The sequence below is a fragment of the Urocampus carinirostris genome, chromosome 5, assembly GCF_059441175.1.
Source record: "Urocampus carinirostris isolate Australia breed hairy pipefish chromosome 5, RoL_Ucar_1.0, whole genome shotgun sequence".
NCBI lineage: Eukaryota > Metazoa > Chordata > Actinopteri > Syngnathiformes > Syngnathidae > Urocampus > Urocampus carinirostris.
In genome coordinates this window covers 40,865,104-40,882,405 of record NC_142353.1, presented here as the reverse complement: position 1 = coordinate 40,882,405, position 17,302 = coordinate 40,865,104, and the positions used below count along the sequence as shown (strand labels likewise).

Here is a 17,302-nt window from a genome sequence, read left to right as displayed (position 1 = left end):
GCTTCACAACTGGTTGGCGCCCTCTGGAGCAAAAATTATCCGCCTGTGTGTCATGAACTAGAACAGGATCAGGACCCAAACGCGTGACGTTACTCACACAAAGCCTTTTATTTTACGGGAAATGGGGAGTCATGCACGTTAGGCAGCGGTCTGGCGTGAAATGATAGGAAGCCAGAGGCAGACAAAATCAATACAAATTGCCCGACTTTATATCGGACAGATGGGGTCAATCCCGGACAGGACCGAACAGACAGGATAGGATATCGAAAATAAACAGGACAAACTAGATGGGAACGAAAACCTGAGAAAATAATAAACAGGACAAAAATAGACGGAAACAAAACTGGAAACCGAAATAAAACAGGACAAAATAAACGGGAACAATACCGGACAGGAAATACCAATAGGAACAGGACCGAGTCTAAACCCACATCTTGCGGGGCAGAGGTTTGTTGACGGTGTTGATTTAACAAGAAATTCCAACTGACATAGGAAAAATGAGAGCACTGGGCGGAAATAGACAGAAAGCCAATCAGTAAATGAGCCACAGCTGGTGCCACATGGGCGGGCCCAGTCTGGCGCCCTGGCAACCGTGACACTGTGGAATCTATTTTCTTTTTTTTACGAAGTTATAACTTTTTTGTTTTCTTGTGTGCAATCGTTTAAATCAACAGACTTATGTGCAGGAAATCCCACAACCCCTAACCAGTGAACTGCTTTGAGCTAAAGTCAGATAATGTTCAACCTTCTTTGATCCACTCTGCTCTTCTTCGTTCCCCAGGGTGTCAATTGGTTCCACTGGAAGGGCCACGAGCACTCCATCGAGTTTGCTGAGATGAAAATCCGACCGTCCAACTTCAGAAACCTGGAGGGACGGAGGAAACGCTCTTAATCGCATCGCCTGCCATGGCAGCAGCAGCCAACTCGCCGCTATTCTTTTCGGACTCCGCACAAAACACCCGATCCCAGACCTAAATCTCCAACCATGGTGCAAGAACCAAAGCCACTGCCGAAGCCCCCTCCTCTCCGTGCTCAAATCCACACAATTTACTGTTCTCTACCAGGCTGCCCGTCCTCCCTGCTGCCCGTGCCAAAATTCATATGCATGTTGCGAACCGGACTCAAGTGGACTCAAGTCACACACCAAAGAGAACAGAACAATTCTACAAGACCCAGTTTTCCCAATCGTGTGCAGTTTTTGTCGCGAGGCATGTGTGCAGCTTGGGCGTTTTCTTATGTACGGCAACCAATTCACGACTCCGGCCGAGCCACGAGAAGTCAGTGCATCTGTTATCAAAGGCGGACGGCGTGCCAAGCACAAATTTGCAACAAATAGCACAAAACAAAGACACTGCCTCCTTACCCCTCATCTTTAGCGCCCCCAGTGGTCAATTGCCATTTGTCGGTCTTTGTGTGACTAAACTTGTTGTCTCTGTGCCACTTTATCCTCCCCTGGTTTCCTTAAAACCCTCTACACTTGCTAATCCGTGAAAGGAAAAAGAGACGTTTTGTGCTTTAAAGAGGACATATTATACCTTTCGTTTTGTTTTTTTAAAGGGACAGTGTATTTTTTGACCGCTTTATGTTGTTGTGTTATGTCGTGCAACTAAAGAGTGAAAAAAATCGAGATGAAGAATAAAAACTACGGACACTTAAAGTGACCACAAAAAAAACCCTTCTTCCTTGTTTGATTGAAGGTAATGTGAGGTAATGTAAAATAGAGTGCTTCTATTTAATTTGGAGTCATTTTTAAAGGGACAATGTGTAGTAGATTTAGCTTTAGATTTTATTTATTGGTCCCCTTAAGGAAATTTACTTCCACCGACCATACAAGGGAAAACAACAGGCATTAATTACAAATAAATGAATAAATAAACAGATATACATGACGGTGGGACAATAAGGGGCTCGTTGTTTAGAAGGTGGTGATGGCAAAAGGGGATCAGGCTTTTCCTGAGGCCGAGGTTCCTAAATTTTATGACCTCGAGACAGGGTGGAAACATATGTTGACCTGGAGAGGATTAGGCGCCACCAGGCTGTCCTTGCCCAAGACTATGGCCCGAGTAGTTAAGGGATCCAACCAATCAACCAACTAACCAACTAACCATTAGATTTTGCCGTTTTTTGGATTGTACCCAAAAGCACGCACTACAAAGCACGAGAAAGAATACAAACTACAGAGACTCCAAATGACCTAAAAGCATAATTATTCTTCCTGTTTTAGCCAAACCTTTCGCAAGTTCTTTGTTTTATGGGGTACCCGTGGAAGCAAGATGGCTGACAATTGTGTCAGCGTCCTCTATGTTAGGCTCTTGAGTTAAATAACTGCAAATTTCTCAACTTAAAAGTTATTTTTAAAAAGCACGTTTATGTGATATTGGAGAGGAATGTGCGCTACCAGACTGTACTTGCCCAAGACACACCACAGGAAATGGGGCCCCTACAACCGGTGTGGTTAAGGGTTACAAACACCCAGATGATAGTTGGTGTATTTTTGGTTATTATTCAAATTAATATATATATATTTTTTAATGAATTACGGTCTCTAGCGGGCACTAAATGATACACACTGTCCCTTTAATGAACTGTAGTTTTAAAAAGAGTAAAAAAAAAATAAAAATAAAAAAGTATTCGAGGTACTTGAACGGACTAATATTCTAAAGTTAGCAGAAAAATAAATGTTCAACTTTCTCAAAATTATTGTGTACAAATAAATTACAATATCTATTAATTGAACTCCGATTCAATTTATAAACAAAGAAATCAATATTTCCGAAATATGTCCCCTTTAAAAACATTGTAACTCTCATTCATTCAAATGTGGTGGTGAAACCAAGGCAGGACCTATTATTGAATATATATATTTTTTTCTCATACTTGGAATAAAACGATATATGTTAAAGAAAAAAAGATGTTTTGTGGCACAAAAACATTTTGATGCTCTCAATGTAAAAACTTAGGGAGATTGTTAAGTATGCTGTTGAAAATATTTGGAGAAGATTATTCGAAAGTCGTTCCAAAACAAAAATGGCCGTAGTCCCGCCCCCATGTCCATACAGGATACTAAACCACTGAGCGTCGAAAGACTGCCCGTGTAAGTCGATTTTGTTCTTATTGAATTTTTGTGTTTATAACTGAATGGACAACAGGTGTTTCTCTGTAAACTGTATTACAATAAAATGTAGTTGTGGAGTGAGTTTTTGTCCTGAATGGAGCTCACGAAATGTCAATAAGAAAGGAGTGTATGCGTGCGAGGTTTTTACGGGTTGAATTTGTAAAAGAAAAGGTTTGTGAATACAAAATGAGAGGCAATGGCTCAATGTTTTTAGATTACAATCGAAGGTGGTGGAATTCACACACGAGCTATATTTTGTTAAAGGGACAATGTGTGTGTTATTTGAATACTAGTTGTTAGTGATGGGTCGTTTGCGGACAAAACGATTCAATGAGCCGGCTCACCATCAAAAAGCAGCCGGCTCCCTTCGAGATGCTGTCTCTCTCTAGCTCTCTCTCGCTCTCTCTTTTTATCTCTTCATGCTATTGGTCCTTTTCTCTCTCTTCATTGCTGTTATTTTTTTCTCTCTCTCTTTCTTGCTCTATCACTCTTTTTGTCTCTCTTTGTCCTTCTCTCTTTCTCGGTATCTTTCTTTGTCCAGTCCTCTTTCTTTTTCTTGTTCTCTCTTCTTGCTCTCACTATCTGTATTTATTGCTATTTATCTATCTTTCTTTCTCTCACTCTCTTATTCTTGTTCTCTCTCATTCTATTTATCTCTCTTTCCATCTATCACTCTCATTATTTCTCTCTCTCTCTCTCTCTCTCTCTTTTTCACCTTGTCATTTTATTTCTTTCTCTCTTCCTTGCTTCCACTTTCACTCTCTCACTCTCTCTTTCTCCAACCCCCTCTCTCTCTTAGGATATGTATTTCTCTCCTATTAACTCTCTCTTTCTCTTCTCTCTCTTTCTCACCTTCTATCTCTTTGTCTCTGTCCCTCTGTCTGTGTTTTTCTTTTCTATTTCTTTGTCTGTCTATCTTTCTCTCTATCTCTCTCCATTTATTTCTCTTTATTTCTCTCTCTTTGCTTCTCTTTTATTCTCTTTACTCTTTTTTCATTTTCTTTCTAATTCTTTGTCCTTCTCTCTCTTTCTTTATCTTTATTCCCTGTACTTTCTCTTTCTCTTTCGCTTTCTATTTCTCTTGACATATATTTCTTTATTGCTGTTTCTCTCCCTTGCACTCTCGCTCTTGCTGTTTCTCACACTTTCTCTCCGTTTCTTTCTTCATCTACCTTTCTTTCCCTCTTTCTCTTTCCCTATTTCTCTCTATTAAATGTGCTTGTGACTGGTAAAAATAAGTGATGTTTTCTTAACATAAATGAGGAGTGTCCAAACCTTTTAGAAAGCTGGCCAGATTTGGTAAGCTGAAAATGTGTGTGGAACAAATTCCCCCTCAGTGAAAGTTTGCAGTGCTTGGCAATCCGGCATCACAACCTCGTAGCTCGTCCTTGTAGCATTTTCATTTGACTCTCAGTGTCTCGAGAAAAAGCGCTGCTGTGCCGTTAAAACAGCTTCCAGTTGCTCCACCTTTTCACAGCGTTCGTTTTTAGTAAGCTTTTTGTAGTCAGCATGTTTTGTCTGGCAGAGCCTCTTGATATTATGTTCTTTGACCACGGCCACAGTCTCTTGGTAAATTAGACAGACGTAGTTGTTTCGGGTTTTGGTGAAAAATAGTAAAATTTCCACTTGACCATGAAGCGGCAGCCCTCACAGTCAACTTTCCTTTTTTTTTAACTTACAGTCGCCATGTCAGAAATGGGGTGCGCTAAAAGATTTCACAGGGCCAAGGGCGAGAGGGGCATTGTCATCATTTGGTGAAATGGTGAAATTTATTTTCTACTGCAGTAAATATTACTGGAGGGTTACATATCATTACTATTTGTGACACAGGCTGCGGACTTTGAAAGTTTAAATTAAGTAAATGTTCACTCTATATTGAAATAACTACTTTAATATAGCTGCAAGATACATTTTAACAATTAATTTTTTGTTTAATGTTTCATTATTATCAGTAATGTATAGTTAAAAACATAATGATATGAAGAGTCGTTTGGGAGCCGAAGGTGCAGGCTCTTTTGAGCAAACCGAGCAGAAAGAGACGGTTCTCCCAAAAAAAAAAAAAAAAAAAAACAGAATTCTGGTCACTTGTCTCTGTATGGTGTAGTGCACAGGTGTCAAACAGGTGTCCCGCGTGCAAGATCAGGACCGCTAAGGGATTGAATCCAGCCCGCGAGACAACACTAAGAGAAGCGCAAGAGAAAAACAAGCTGCAGGTTGAAATATGTCAACTTGATGTTTCCAAAGCCAGGTGCCTCTCACAAAGACACTGTACTTGTATTTATTTCTCTCTCTCTCTCTCTCTCTCTCTTTCTCTCTCTCTCTCTCTTCCACACCTTTTCTCCCACTCTCTGTCTCTGTCCCTTTCACTCTCTGTGTCTCTCTTTTTCTCTTCCTTTGTTGCTCTTTGTCTCTTTCTCTCTCTCTGTCTTTTTAACTTCTTTAACTCTAACTTCCTTTTTTATTTTTCTCTCTTTTCTCTTTCTCTCTTCCTACCCTTTGCGCTTTCTTTTCTCTTTTCTCTCCTTCTGCCTTTCTATTTCTCTTTGGATTTCTTTCCTCCTCTCCCATTCTTTTCCCCCTCTCTCACGACTTCTCTTTTTATCTCTTTTGTTTCACACGCTCTCTCTCTCTTCTTTTCCCTCCCTGTTTCTCTTATTTCTCTCTCTCTCTTTTTCTCTCTCTTTAATCTACTAGTCCGGCCCCCAATAGAATGTTTGTTCTATCGTGTGGCCCCCGAGTTAAAATGAGTTTGACACCCCTGGTGTAGTGCAACCAAAAACAAGTGCCAATAAAACTCAAGGAAAAATACAAGCTACAGACACTCAAGGTGACCAAACCACACCTTTTTTCTTCTCATTTCTTTGTCCAGCTTTTGTAAGGTTTTTGGGGACCCGCAGCTGAAAGATGGCGGACCATTATGTCAGCTCTAGGTAAGGTTCATGTTGTGCAAAATTAACGCCACTTTCTTGACCTACAAGTATTTAAAAACGGGTAAGGGACAAAACTGCCACAGGGGCATTTCCCCACAGACAGACATTGCATTCATTCACAGAAAGTGAGCAGGCACTCCAAGGGTATAATAAAGTTTTAACCCCCGAAGTAGACATTTGTAATTAAAAGAAGTTTTTTAAAGTGTTCTTTTTGGAGTATTTCCAAAGTTGTAATTTTCTTATAGTTTTAATATAGTATTTCTGTAGTATTCCCATAGCTGTAATCTGTATTGTAGTACTACTGAATTGTTTTTGTAGTTTCACTGTCGTATTTTGTAAAATTATTGTTGTATTTTTATCGTATTATTTTTGTGGTATTATAAAGTATTTTTGTAGTAGTCTGTAGTTTGCAATATTCTGGTCTGAGCAGCCCTTTGAGACTGCTTGTGATTAAGAGCGTCACAAAGAAACTTGACTTTAATTTTTGTAACTATTTCCTTTCACCACTAGGAGGTGCTAAATAATACACATTGTCCATTTACGTGTCTCTCGTGCTATTATATCATACTTTAGTGAATGTTTGTTTTTTCCAGTTCTTAAATCAAAGGCAAAATCAATTATTTTGATTTCGATAATTCTATTTTGGAACACATAACAGTTTTAGTTAAAGATATAAAACTTTACGTTTCCAAAAGTATTCGCCTGTTCTCCCAAAAGACACAGATCAGCACCGGAAGTAGATCTAAAATTTAGGTTGTGTTTATCCTACCCAAACGTGTATCACATTCAGCCTATAAATAATATACGTTTTGTTTATGCCTTAAATATTCATCAATTCACGTCTATAAAAAGAAATGTTTTAACTTTTCACTTTTCAAGCAAATAAAGACGTATTTTAGACGAAACTTTTTTATAATCATTTTATTTCCCGGGTGGTCATTATTTTGAAGGTAGTAATTCACGCAGTTGTGCTTCCGGTTGGCTACCAGTATTATGGAATCTAATTGGTAAATTTGGGCCAATCGGCAGACGGTTTCTTTGACTGACATTTACACAAGATTTTCGTCGTCTCGCATGTTCAAGGTGAGAAAAATTCACTAATTTTCTCTTTCATTTATGTAATAAAAGTGTTTAATACATATCCCTTTCTTTTTAACTCGTTACCTGTGTCGAATTATACGAATGGTAAAAGACTAAAGAAGAAATTGTCAGGCGTTTTCAATTAAGTCGTGTTCCGACCATTTAAGTGGACCAAATTTTGTCTAAAATTCGTCTTCACGTCATTTAATGTGTTCCTAATGTCGCCACCATATAGTGGTCTTTTTAACTTCGTGATAATGACGTTTTTACAGGTTAACGTTCCTTTAAAATTAGCCTAAAGTCCTAATACAAGACGTCCATCCATTAGCTGCACCGCTTATCCTCAGTAGGGTCGCAGGGGTGCTGGAGCCCATCCCAGCTGTCTTCAGGCAGTTGGCAGGGGATTCGCTCAATAACACTAGGGACCATTTGGACCGGCCAATTACCCTCACATGCATGTTTTTGGAATGTAGGAGGAAACCGGAGTGCCCGGAAGAAACCTACGCGATTCCCAATTTGGTTCTTGAGCCGTTTGGAGAATATGGACGTTTTTCGTCTCTTTTAAAGTTTGGTTCCAAATTGAAATTATTACTGCAAGTGCTACCAACATTGATTGGGTAATAGAAGGTTTTTACACTTTTTTTTTACAATTAAATGCCTGCAGATCAGTGGATGAGCGTTGCATGAGCATCTTAGCTGGAAAACAGGTGAGACAATAACCTGACCTGGTACCTTGGCAAATTTCATCACATTGTATTTTACACATTTTTCTTATGGTAGGTCTTTCTACCTGTTTCTTACCAGTTTTACAGCAGTAAATCCTTTGCAAATGTGTTTTTTACTTCGGTTATTTCTTTAGATAGTTTGAAAGAGTTGTAAATGTTTGACGATCCAGAAGTCAATGATTGTGCACACTTGCACCTAATAATGGTGCGCAAAAATGAATCAATAATATTGTTAAGCACGATTATTTTGGTGTCTAATTTGAATACGCAATGTAAATCTGCATATTGTTCTTTTGAGATTACATTGACTAACCGATGTGTCAAGCAGCTTTTAAATTGGTCACTGCTGGCAAAAGTATTTTGAAGCCCAAGTAGGTTTGTAATTTATTTTTCAATACAGGCCCTCATAGATTGTCACAGGACTGTGAAAAAGCTTGCAATTGGCAGAGAGTGGTTTTAATCGAAAGGTCAGAAGATGATGGGCCTAATGGAAATCACCTGACGAGTCTGTCAATTTTTAAAGAGGAATTATGGAGCGACACAAGCCGATTTCCACAAGGATCGTCAAACGATGCAACAATGCTTTTAGGCTGTCTTTTTGAAGGCTCACAATAAAATTATGATTTAGCGATGTGGGATTTGATTATAAACCTTGAGGTTTTTTCCTCAATATCTTTTTTCTTTAAGATTAAAATATCTGGTAGTTTATAACCTGTGTGCATTTAAAAAAAAAATGCAAAACGGCAATTTAATTCCATTTCCACTACAGTTATTTTAACTGAAACTCAAGCAGACTAAAAAGTGACAAAAATAGCATAAACATGAAATTAGTTTGACAAATTTGAGCCTAACAGTCTCCGTTTTCAGTTCACATAAATGATTGTTCTACATTAAGTAGTTATTTGTATAAAAAAAAATATATATATATATACATATATATATATATATATATATATAATACTTTACAAATGCTTGAGTCTGTATAAATGGGTGGTTCTTTGGCCTTACCATATAATCAAAGACAAAATCCTGCTCTACACCCACATGGCCATTTATAACCTTGCCCCTACCCACCTCTCCGACCTCCTTCACATTGCCACGCCATCCCGCCCCCTCAGATCATCTTCCTCCCTCCATCTCACTATACCCCCTGCCCGCCTCAGCTCCTTGGGGAGCAGAGCTTTCAGCCGCTCTGCCCCCAAGCTCTGGAACTCATTGCCGCCTGACCCCTGATATTCTGCGACCCTGTCCGCCTTCAAATCCGGACTCAAAACTCACCTCTTTAGACTTGCCTATTTTTGACCATATCCGTCACACACCGCCCTTTTTAACTATAATGTGTTTTATTGACTTTATTGTTTGTTTTACTCTTCGTTTATTGTTGTGTCCTCGTATGTACAGCGACCTTGGGTGTCCTGAAAAGGCGCTTTGAAATGCAATTTATTATTATTATTATTGGTGTAATATAGAGTGTTTAATTGTATAATTATTTTGAAAAAATTAAATAAAATTTCAATTTTACAGTGTAAAGATTTAGTCCATCGCAAATACTTTTTGAAACATAACGCCGTGATGAACAAGGGTTCATTGTATACCACTGGTAGTTAAAAAAATCTAAATTTGCTCATGTTAATGCTCAAGTACCTTCCTGTGTGGAGTTTGCATGTTCTCCCCGTGCTTGCGTGGGCTTCCTCTGGGCACTCCGGTTTCCTCACGCATTCCAAAAACATGCATTTGAGGTTAATTGGCCGATCCAAATTGTCCCTCGGTGTGAATGTGCGAGTGATTCGTCTGTCTCTGTGTGCCCTGCGACTGGTTGGCTACCAGTTCAAGGTGTCCCCTGCCCACTGCCTGAAGATAGCTGGGATGGGCTCCAGCCCCCACCCTGTGACCCTACTGAGGATAAGCGGTGCAGATGATGAATGAATGATGAATAATGCTCAAGTGTTTTATTGTCCTATTTATTGAAATCCCTTGGTAACTTATTTTTAGTTATTGACTGCCAATTAAACACAAAACTCTAGTGGTTTTTGACATATCATGCATTTATCACATTTCCCCCCCCTCTAGGTTTTGTAATCCTGAATAAACTGATCTGGCACAATGGGTGTCTTGTCCACATTGATAAGAGGCCTGAGAAGAGGAGCAGACAGAATGTCAGAATTCACCAGCAAGCGAGGTTCAAGGACTCACAACAAAGGCAGAGGCGCCCGACCGGCCGGCATCAATCTCTCCAGTGGAAAGTTTTTGGCCATCAAAGAAATGATTCCAGAGTTTGTGGTACCCAATCTGGACGGGTTCAAACTCAAACCCTACGTATCGTACCGCTCCCCGAGGGGAACTGAGCGTCCGCTGACTGCAAAGGCTCTCTTTGAGGAAGTGGTGGCGCCGCAGATCAAGAAAGACTTTGAGGAAGGGAATTTCGACAAAGAGCAACTGGACAAATATGGATTCGAACCCACACAGGAGGGGAAGTTGTTCAAGTATTATCCCAAGAACTATGTGCGTTAATATAAACCCGGCGTCTGAGATATTTTCGGAGGGGACACAGTGCTGCAATTAGGACTTTAATTTAAAAGAAGATATGCTGAACCGCAGGCCTATTATATCCTGAACTGACTACATTTGATAATTTTCATTCACCCCAGTTACAGACTGTGTACGTCCTGTTGATGGTAGCATATTCATTTTGTAATCATGAGAATAAAAACATTTTAAAACGCTAACAGTTATCGTGAAATTTCCTATTGGATCCATCCAAAAGTATTGGTAATTTGCCAAAAGTACCGTGTGCATTTGTAATTAAAGGGCCGGTGTATTATATAACCACTAGACTTGGCTGTATTGTATCGTGCAACCATAATGGAGTGTTGAAAAGCACAAGGAATACACGGTAGATACCAACATTTTTATCGGGATGTCGAAAAATATCCGGATATTGCTGTAAGTTAGATTTTGTATTCCGAGTACAGGACATTACTGTAGTACTCCTTTCCGCCGCTACCGGCGTGTGGCACTGTGAGAGGTCATCCAGCATCCACCCCGAAGAAGAAATTCGCTTCCTCTTCCTAGTTAGTGTGTAAACATCTCTTCTTCACTTGCTCGTAATCCCATTTTTGCCACCAATGTGGTTTCTTGAAAAAGTTGTCGGCCACCCAGGCGGAGATGTTTTGGTAAGTTGTACGCCCGACGTAAAAGATGCAGGCCCGTTATTTCAGACAGTGTACCAAACGCAAACCTTTTACTCCTGCTTTAAAGCTTCCTTCTGAAAGACAGCACTTCTTTTTCTTATTAAACTATCATTCTGCGGACTTCTCTCCAACTACACATCCTTTAAAGGCTAAAGGAAATGATCACAACCAAATGCATTACAATGACAATAATAGTGTTTTTGGATTTATTAAAAACGCAATCCGTTACAAAGAGGTACAGTGGAGCCTCAGTTCTCGACCATAATCCGTTCCAGAACCCCGTTCGAAAAATTGATTTGTTCGATCACCGAAATCATTTTTCCCATTAAAAATAATGTAAATCGTTTTAATCCGTTCCAACACCCTGAATGTTTACCTTGAATGTTTAATGTAACATAAAGCTAATCATGAGAATAAAAACATACATTCGCGTTATCGTAATCTTCCGTACAAAAGGTTACGCTAACAAGTGAAAAAATAAAGGTCGTTTACAAGTCCTTTAGCACCCGGGTCTCCACAACAAGTGGTGAGCGGTTCATTGGAAAGGGGGCTCCGTTCCAACACCCTCAATGTTTACTGAATGTTTAACGTAAACTTAAAGCTAACCCAGGCGTACGTTCGTGTTATTGTAATCTTACGTATGAAAGATTACGCTAACTTGAATGTGTAAAAATAAAAAAGGATAAAGAATTATGAATAGGATTTCTTACCTTCGTGGTGGTCAGCAGAAGGCGCAGGCAAGATCAGCAATAGTTGTACGCACTACTTTTCTTTTTTCACCTGTAGCAACTTTGCTGCTTGCACCGACTTTCTTCTGAGGCATAATTAGGGGCTAAAACACTTCGTACACCTATATTATAAGCGAAAGCAAAACTAAGCACATCCGCACGCGATAACAGTTGGTCACGAAAAGAGCGATCTACACCCGTACACAGCTCAGTATCGCACCCTAGCGTACGCACTCACGCATTATCGGCTTTCGAACTCCCGATTTTTTGACTGAACAGCGAAGCAAGAATTTCTCGAAATTTTTGATAGGACTCAGATTTGTTCGAACTGAGAGGCGTTCGAAAACCGAGGTTCCACTGTATGTGGAAAATGGGTGAAATGTGTATTTACTAGTTTTACTACATCACTTAGGAGCATATCACGGAAAAGTAATGCATCAGACTAACTTGTTAGCAAACGAGTCGACAGGAACACAAAATATCCCTTTTATTGTGCGCCGCATGCAATCTTTACAGATAATCATCAGTCTTCTCCTGCCAGCCATGTCATGAATCCTCTTTCTCTTCCTGTGTCTCATCTGCTGCCCAGTCCCACCTCCACAAATGAAGCATATGATCATAAAACGAGCAACTTGCAAGAAGAAAGGAGAGTGAAGCGGCATCCTCTTCTGGTTTGACGGCGTTCCCCTCACAAGAGCTGGGAGATAAACGTGAAATTCCTTCTGGGATGTACTGGCCACGATCGTCCTCGAGCGAAGTGTCAAAACTGGCAGTGGGAGATTCGTACTGGATCCTCAGGTGTCCTCCGAGACATTTTTCGGGTTCTTTAGCAGCTGGGGAGAGGGGAGCGGGATCTTCTAGCGACAGGTGAGACCAGTCTGCTCCATAAGCCAGAGAGTTGTGGAGGATGTAGGACGCGACGACTGGGCATGTGCCTTTGTTGGACTCTACAAGAAAACATAAAATAATAAAATAAAATAGGTTTAAAAAAACATGATTAAAAAAAAAGCCTGCATAACAAAAAATAATGTATTTTAAGAGGCATTTTGTATAATCAAGATTAAAATGGTCTGATTCAATCAAGGCTAACATATGAACCCTTGTTTTAGTCATCCTTCCGATCTCTTTCTTCCACTCAGTTGCTTTACTTCCACATCCTCCATGTTTTTATATTTAGGAATATAAAAACAATCTTTCACACACACACACACATGAAGTAACGTTTCAATAATCAGTCTAATTGCATCTCTTGTACGTTTATCAGTCTTGTACTCTTTTATTTTGAAGTCGCATTTCCGGTGTATTTTTCTGTTTCCTGTGTGAATAAAGTTAGCTTCACACACGGGTGGAGTCAGTTCTGCCGAGGCATTTTGCATAGTATGGCCACCCGACAGGGCTCTCCCGTTTTGGGAATTTTATTTACCTTAATGCTTGTTTTTATTTGAGTAATTCTGCCAACATAGAGTTTATATAAGTTTTAACTTTAACATATGCATTTTGATATACAGTGAGACATACCGGTGAGCACAGATGTTGTAGGTCAAGAAATCAATTGCGTGTCATCTTGCTGCTACAGGTACCCAAAAACCTCAAAAAGGCAGGGCAAAAAAAAGAAGTAAAATTGCTCCATGAGTGTAAGAAGACTGCTATTCTTTAAAGTGATAATATGGAAACATAAAAATATATATTGTGTTGTGCAATCAAACACGAGTGCTACAAAGCACAAGGAAAATTCCAGACTCCGGAGACTGTGACCAAACCACACCACTTTTCTTCTCATTTTTTAATCAATGTTTTTGTTTTTTGAAGTACCTGTTGCAGCAAGATGTCAGGGAATTATGTCAGTCCCTTCTAGGTGAGCCACATGATATATATAGGATCGAGCCTTCCTGTGTGAAGTTTGCATGTTCTCCCCGTGCTTGCGTGGGTTTCTTACGGGCACTCCGGTTTCCTCCCACATCCCCAAAAACGTATGTCAAGTTAATCGGCCTGTCCAAATTTCCCCTAGAGAATTGTCTGTCTCTGTGTGCCCTGCGACTGGCTGGCAACCAGTTCAGGGTGTCCCTGCCCACTGCCCGAAAATAGCTGGAGAGGGCGCCAACACCCCTACTGAGGACAAGCGGCGCAGATAATGAATGGATGGATGTTTATATGAAAGTGATGTATTTTTGCTTTTTTTTTTTTTTTAATCAATATGAAATGAAATGAAATCAATACTGTCTTTTTAGTTATTTTAACCACTAGGAGGCACTAGATAATACACCCCGTCACATTAAACTTTTCACATTTGAAGTAAAACCTGTTTCAGAAAGCGTAGTTAGCTTAAAGTGTCCGATTTATTTCATTTTAGTTTAACAATGTAAGAAAAATTGTCAGAAACGAGTGAATTAGTCAAAAAGACGATTGTGATAAAATCATTATCCTGATTTTATTTCAAATAATCGTTATAAATTGCTGCTACACAGCCCACACTTAGATTCTAGATTTCATCGCACTCACCCATGGCCTGTTGACAGTAAAGTATGTGGAAGTCATTGTGCATGCACGCTGCCAGCAGCAGATGCTGTTGAGTTGGATGCCACTTAAGCCTCCAAACACCGCCACCTAGCGAGCTCTCACTGAAAGGCTCTCGCATGTTTCTGCCATCCCACAGCAGAACTTTCTCATCATAGCTGGGTCAAAATGAAAATTAAAAAGTCAACACAAACGTAAGGTATTATCTTTCAAGGAAGTGTGGAGTTTACCTGCCTGTAGCCAAAATGTGTTCCCGATGTGGGTTGCTGTGAATACTGCACACACCCATTGAATGCCTATATGACACACAGACAATTCGTTTTATTACTTTATCGAAAATAGAGAAGCAATATTGCTTACCTTTTACTAATAAAAGTGGGACTGGAAGGACCCATCCTAAGGTCCCAGCCTTTAAGCTTGCAATCATCTCCACCTAGCAACACACATAGGAGTTTGACTCATGCCATTTCCTGAAATGAAATTTAATCTAGTTTCTCTAATAACAAATATATGAAATACATCAGAAAAGGTGGCAATTTTAAATAACTATCCATCTATATACCAAAGCCATATCCCCATCGTGGGAGGTGGCTAGAGTCAAGAACACACTCACATTCACCAAACATTCATTCTCCTTCGCGCTTCCCAACCTGACACCGAACATTAAACCCACAGCACAACAACAGGTTGCTGTGCTGTGCAACCCTTCATCAGCAAAGAGGCCCGAAAGCATACACCGGTTTACCCCCTCTACATCATATGCTTCGATAGTCATTTTTAACTATTCTACGCCATTCCCATCTATCCCTAACACACACTCTTGCAACCATTAAAATAAACCAACCTCACATCCAGAGCAAGTTTCACCCCATCCATCCAACTATATTCGGCCTTCCTCTCATTCTATTTTCGAACCATTTCTGCACTACATACTCTTTTGGTCAAACTGCATTCATCCATTCTTGGCGGCGCCCCTTTTCGGCTGCGGCTGCATCGGCTCGCAACAGTTTTTTACACGTCGGCCATAAGACCCAGTCTTCGACTCAGTTTTGACGGCGCACAAAGTCGGCTAGAACTGCAGATTAAGATACGATCGCAGTTTTTTTTGCTGAATATGCGATCATCCAGACATCAAGCGCTCGGTGCTACGACCACTCGGGAGTGTTTATTAGCCACGGACTGCTATGTCAACAAGACCCAGCGGCCTACAAAGCAGCGAAGCAGAGTGGCAAGACAGCGGCGTGACCGCCGGACGAGGAAGCGAGGTTGTCGGGCCGGGCTAACAGCTAGGCTAAAGGCCTCTCCCATCCATTCTCCAACGTTCGCTCTCTGGACAATAAACTGGACCATTTAGCAACTGGAAGTGGCATCGAACCGCGAGATGACGAACTGCTGCGCTAAAATTCTGACGAAGACATGGTTAATCTTATCTATCCCGGCTGACGTTCAAAGTAACTGTGCGGGTCAGATGTATCGACATTTCGATCTGTATACACGTATATACGAATGACAATAAAGTAAATCTGAATCTGAATCTTTTTATATGTATATCAATATGTATATCTTTTTATATATATATATCACAGTGAACATACTTAGTTTAATTAGCTTCCATATACAGGATTACATAGATTGATTTAAATAAAAAAAAAATATATTAACTGTCATATAAACATGTTTTTTTAATAGTCATAGGTGGACAAATATACATTTACTTTAAATAACATGAGGCTTACCTAGAGGGAGTTGACATAATTGTTGGACATCTTGCCTCTACGGATACCCAAAAATCTCGCAAAAGGCTTGGCAAAATAAAAGAAAAACAGTGCCGTTTGGTCACTTTTGAGTCTCCGTAGATTGGCTTCTTCCTTGTGCTTTTAGCTCTCGTTTTCAGTTGACGCAATACAGCAGTGCTTATCAATTATTTTCTGTCACGCCCCTTCTCGGAAGAAGAAATCCTCCCCACAGATCCGAGTTGATTATTTTTTCATGGGGTCACTTGAGGCTCAGCTCCACTTCCTGTCTACAATTCATACTTAATAATTATACTCTGTGTTATATGCACGACATGGAGGTTAAATGTAAACGAAATACTGCCGATGAGAGTGCCACTGCTCCCTAGTGTAGTGGAGATGCAATTGCACTTGATTCATTGTAAAGTTAAAAAAAAAATTCTTTGGTCAAATATTCTCCTTTAACTCCCTATTTAACATAAGTACTAAAGCAGCTTCAATGCCGTTCTTTTAGCTCTCGTGTTTTGGTTGTACTACACAATAAACCGACATCTAGAATTTAAATAATACTCTCATCTCATTATCTGCACCGCTTATCCTCAGTAGGGTCGCGGGGGTGCTGGAGCCCATCCCGCCAATCATCGGGCAGTGGGCAGGGGACACCCTGAACTGGTTGCCAGCCAGTCGCAGGGCACATTGGGACAGACAACTCACTCGCTCAGTCACACCTAGGGACAATTTGGACCGGCCGATTCACCTGAAATGCATGTCTTTGGAATGTGGGAGGAAACCGGAGTGCCCGGAGGAAACCCACGCAAGCACAGGGAGAACATACAAACTCCGCACAGTAAGGCCGGGAGCTGGATTTGAATCCACGCAGGAGGTTCCCACCACCTCAGAACTGTGCCGCACACGCGCTAACCACTGCGCCGCCGTGCTGCCCGATAATACACTCTGTCCCTTTAAAATTAGCAACAATATAATCAGTGCAGCAAATCTGCAGTCTGATGCAACACATGCAAACAGAGAGCACGCGAGTATCTGTATGCAAATGATAGAATTTCTGCAATCAGTGTTGTTACCTGAGTAAACCAACTGTGTATCCCAGTAAGAGAAGGCAGTTATCCAAGCTTCAAAGTCGTGCGCCTTCCACTGACACAAAGTCGTCAGGGCGCCTTCATCCAAAGAAAGCACGCTAACACAGCCAGTAGAGTCGCTGCATGCCACCCGCACGTCACTGCTGCTGACATAGGGAAGCAACACGGGGGATTTATGTACTTATTTTA

At 40.5% G+C, this 17,302-nt stretch overlaps 3 protein-coding genes across 9 annotated transcripts in view; 2 read left to right on the top strand and 1 right to left on the bottom strand.

Moving 5' to 3' along the window:
- tncb (tenascin Cb) overlaps positions 1-3,196 on the top strand; it is an 83,786-nt gene extending 80,590 nt beyond the window's left edge. For all 3 annotated transcript variants that reach the window (XM_088336839.1, XM_088336838.1, XM_088336842.1), the window contains one exon: positions 782-3,196. In XM_088336839.1, the coding sequence (XP_088192965.1) occupies positions 782-892 (111 nt within the window). In that variant the 3' untranslated portion in view covers positions 893-3,196. The remainder of the gene's footprint in view (positions 1-781) is intronic.
- On the top strand, positions 3,031-10,576 carry mrpl41 (mitochondrial ribosomal protein L41). Of its 3 annotated transcripts, none has more exons than XM_088336845.1 (3): positions 3,031-3,094; positions 5,985-6,045; positions 9,921-10,576. In XM_088336845.1, the coding sequence occupies exon 3, from the start codon at positions 9,954-9,956 to the stop codon at positions 10,359-10,361; it is 408 nt and encodes a 135-aa protein (XP_088192971.1). In that variant the 5' UTR covers positions 3,031-3,094; positions 5,985-6,045; positions 9,921-9,953; the 3' UTR covers positions 10,362-10,576. The 3 variants fall into 3 exon arrangements, with proteins under 3 accessions (XP_088192971.1, XP_088192969.1, XP_088192970.1); XM_088336844.1 differs by lacking the exons at positions 3,031-3,094; positions 5,985-6,045 and adding exons at positions 7,082-7,128; positions 7,790-7,832; XM_088336843.1 differs by lacking the exons at positions 3,031-3,094; positions 5,985-6,045 and adding an exon at positions 6,996-7,128.
- Positions 10,577-12,234: 1,658 nt separating this feature from the next.
- dph7 (diphthamide biosynthesis 7) overlaps positions 12,235-17,302 on the bottom strand; it is an 11,569-nt gene continuing 6,501 nt past the window's right edge. For 2 of the 3 annotated variants that reach the window (XM_088336834.1, XM_088336833.1), the window contains exons 6-10: positions 17,099-17,259; positions 14,644-14,716; positions 14,514-14,579; positions 14,269-14,441; positions 12,235-12,716 (exon numbers count right to left, since the gene is read on the bottom strand). In XM_088336834.1, coding sequence (XP_088192960.1) covers positions 12,316-12,716; positions 14,269-14,441; positions 14,514-14,579; positions 14,644-14,716; positions 17,099-17,259 — 874 coding nt within the window. In that variant the 3' untranslated portion in view covers positions 12,235-12,315. The remainder of the gene's footprint in view (positions 12,717-14,268; positions 14,442-14,513; positions 14,580-14,643; positions 14,717-17,098; positions 17,260-17,302) is intronic. The other variant, XM_088336835.1, reaches the window with a different exon arrangement.

Excerpts from the sequence above, each read along its gene's own strand:
- mrpl41 (XM_088336845.1), top strand. The coding sequence starts at position 9,954 with ATGGGTGTCTTGTCCACATTGATAAGAGGCCTGAGAAGAGGAGCAGAC.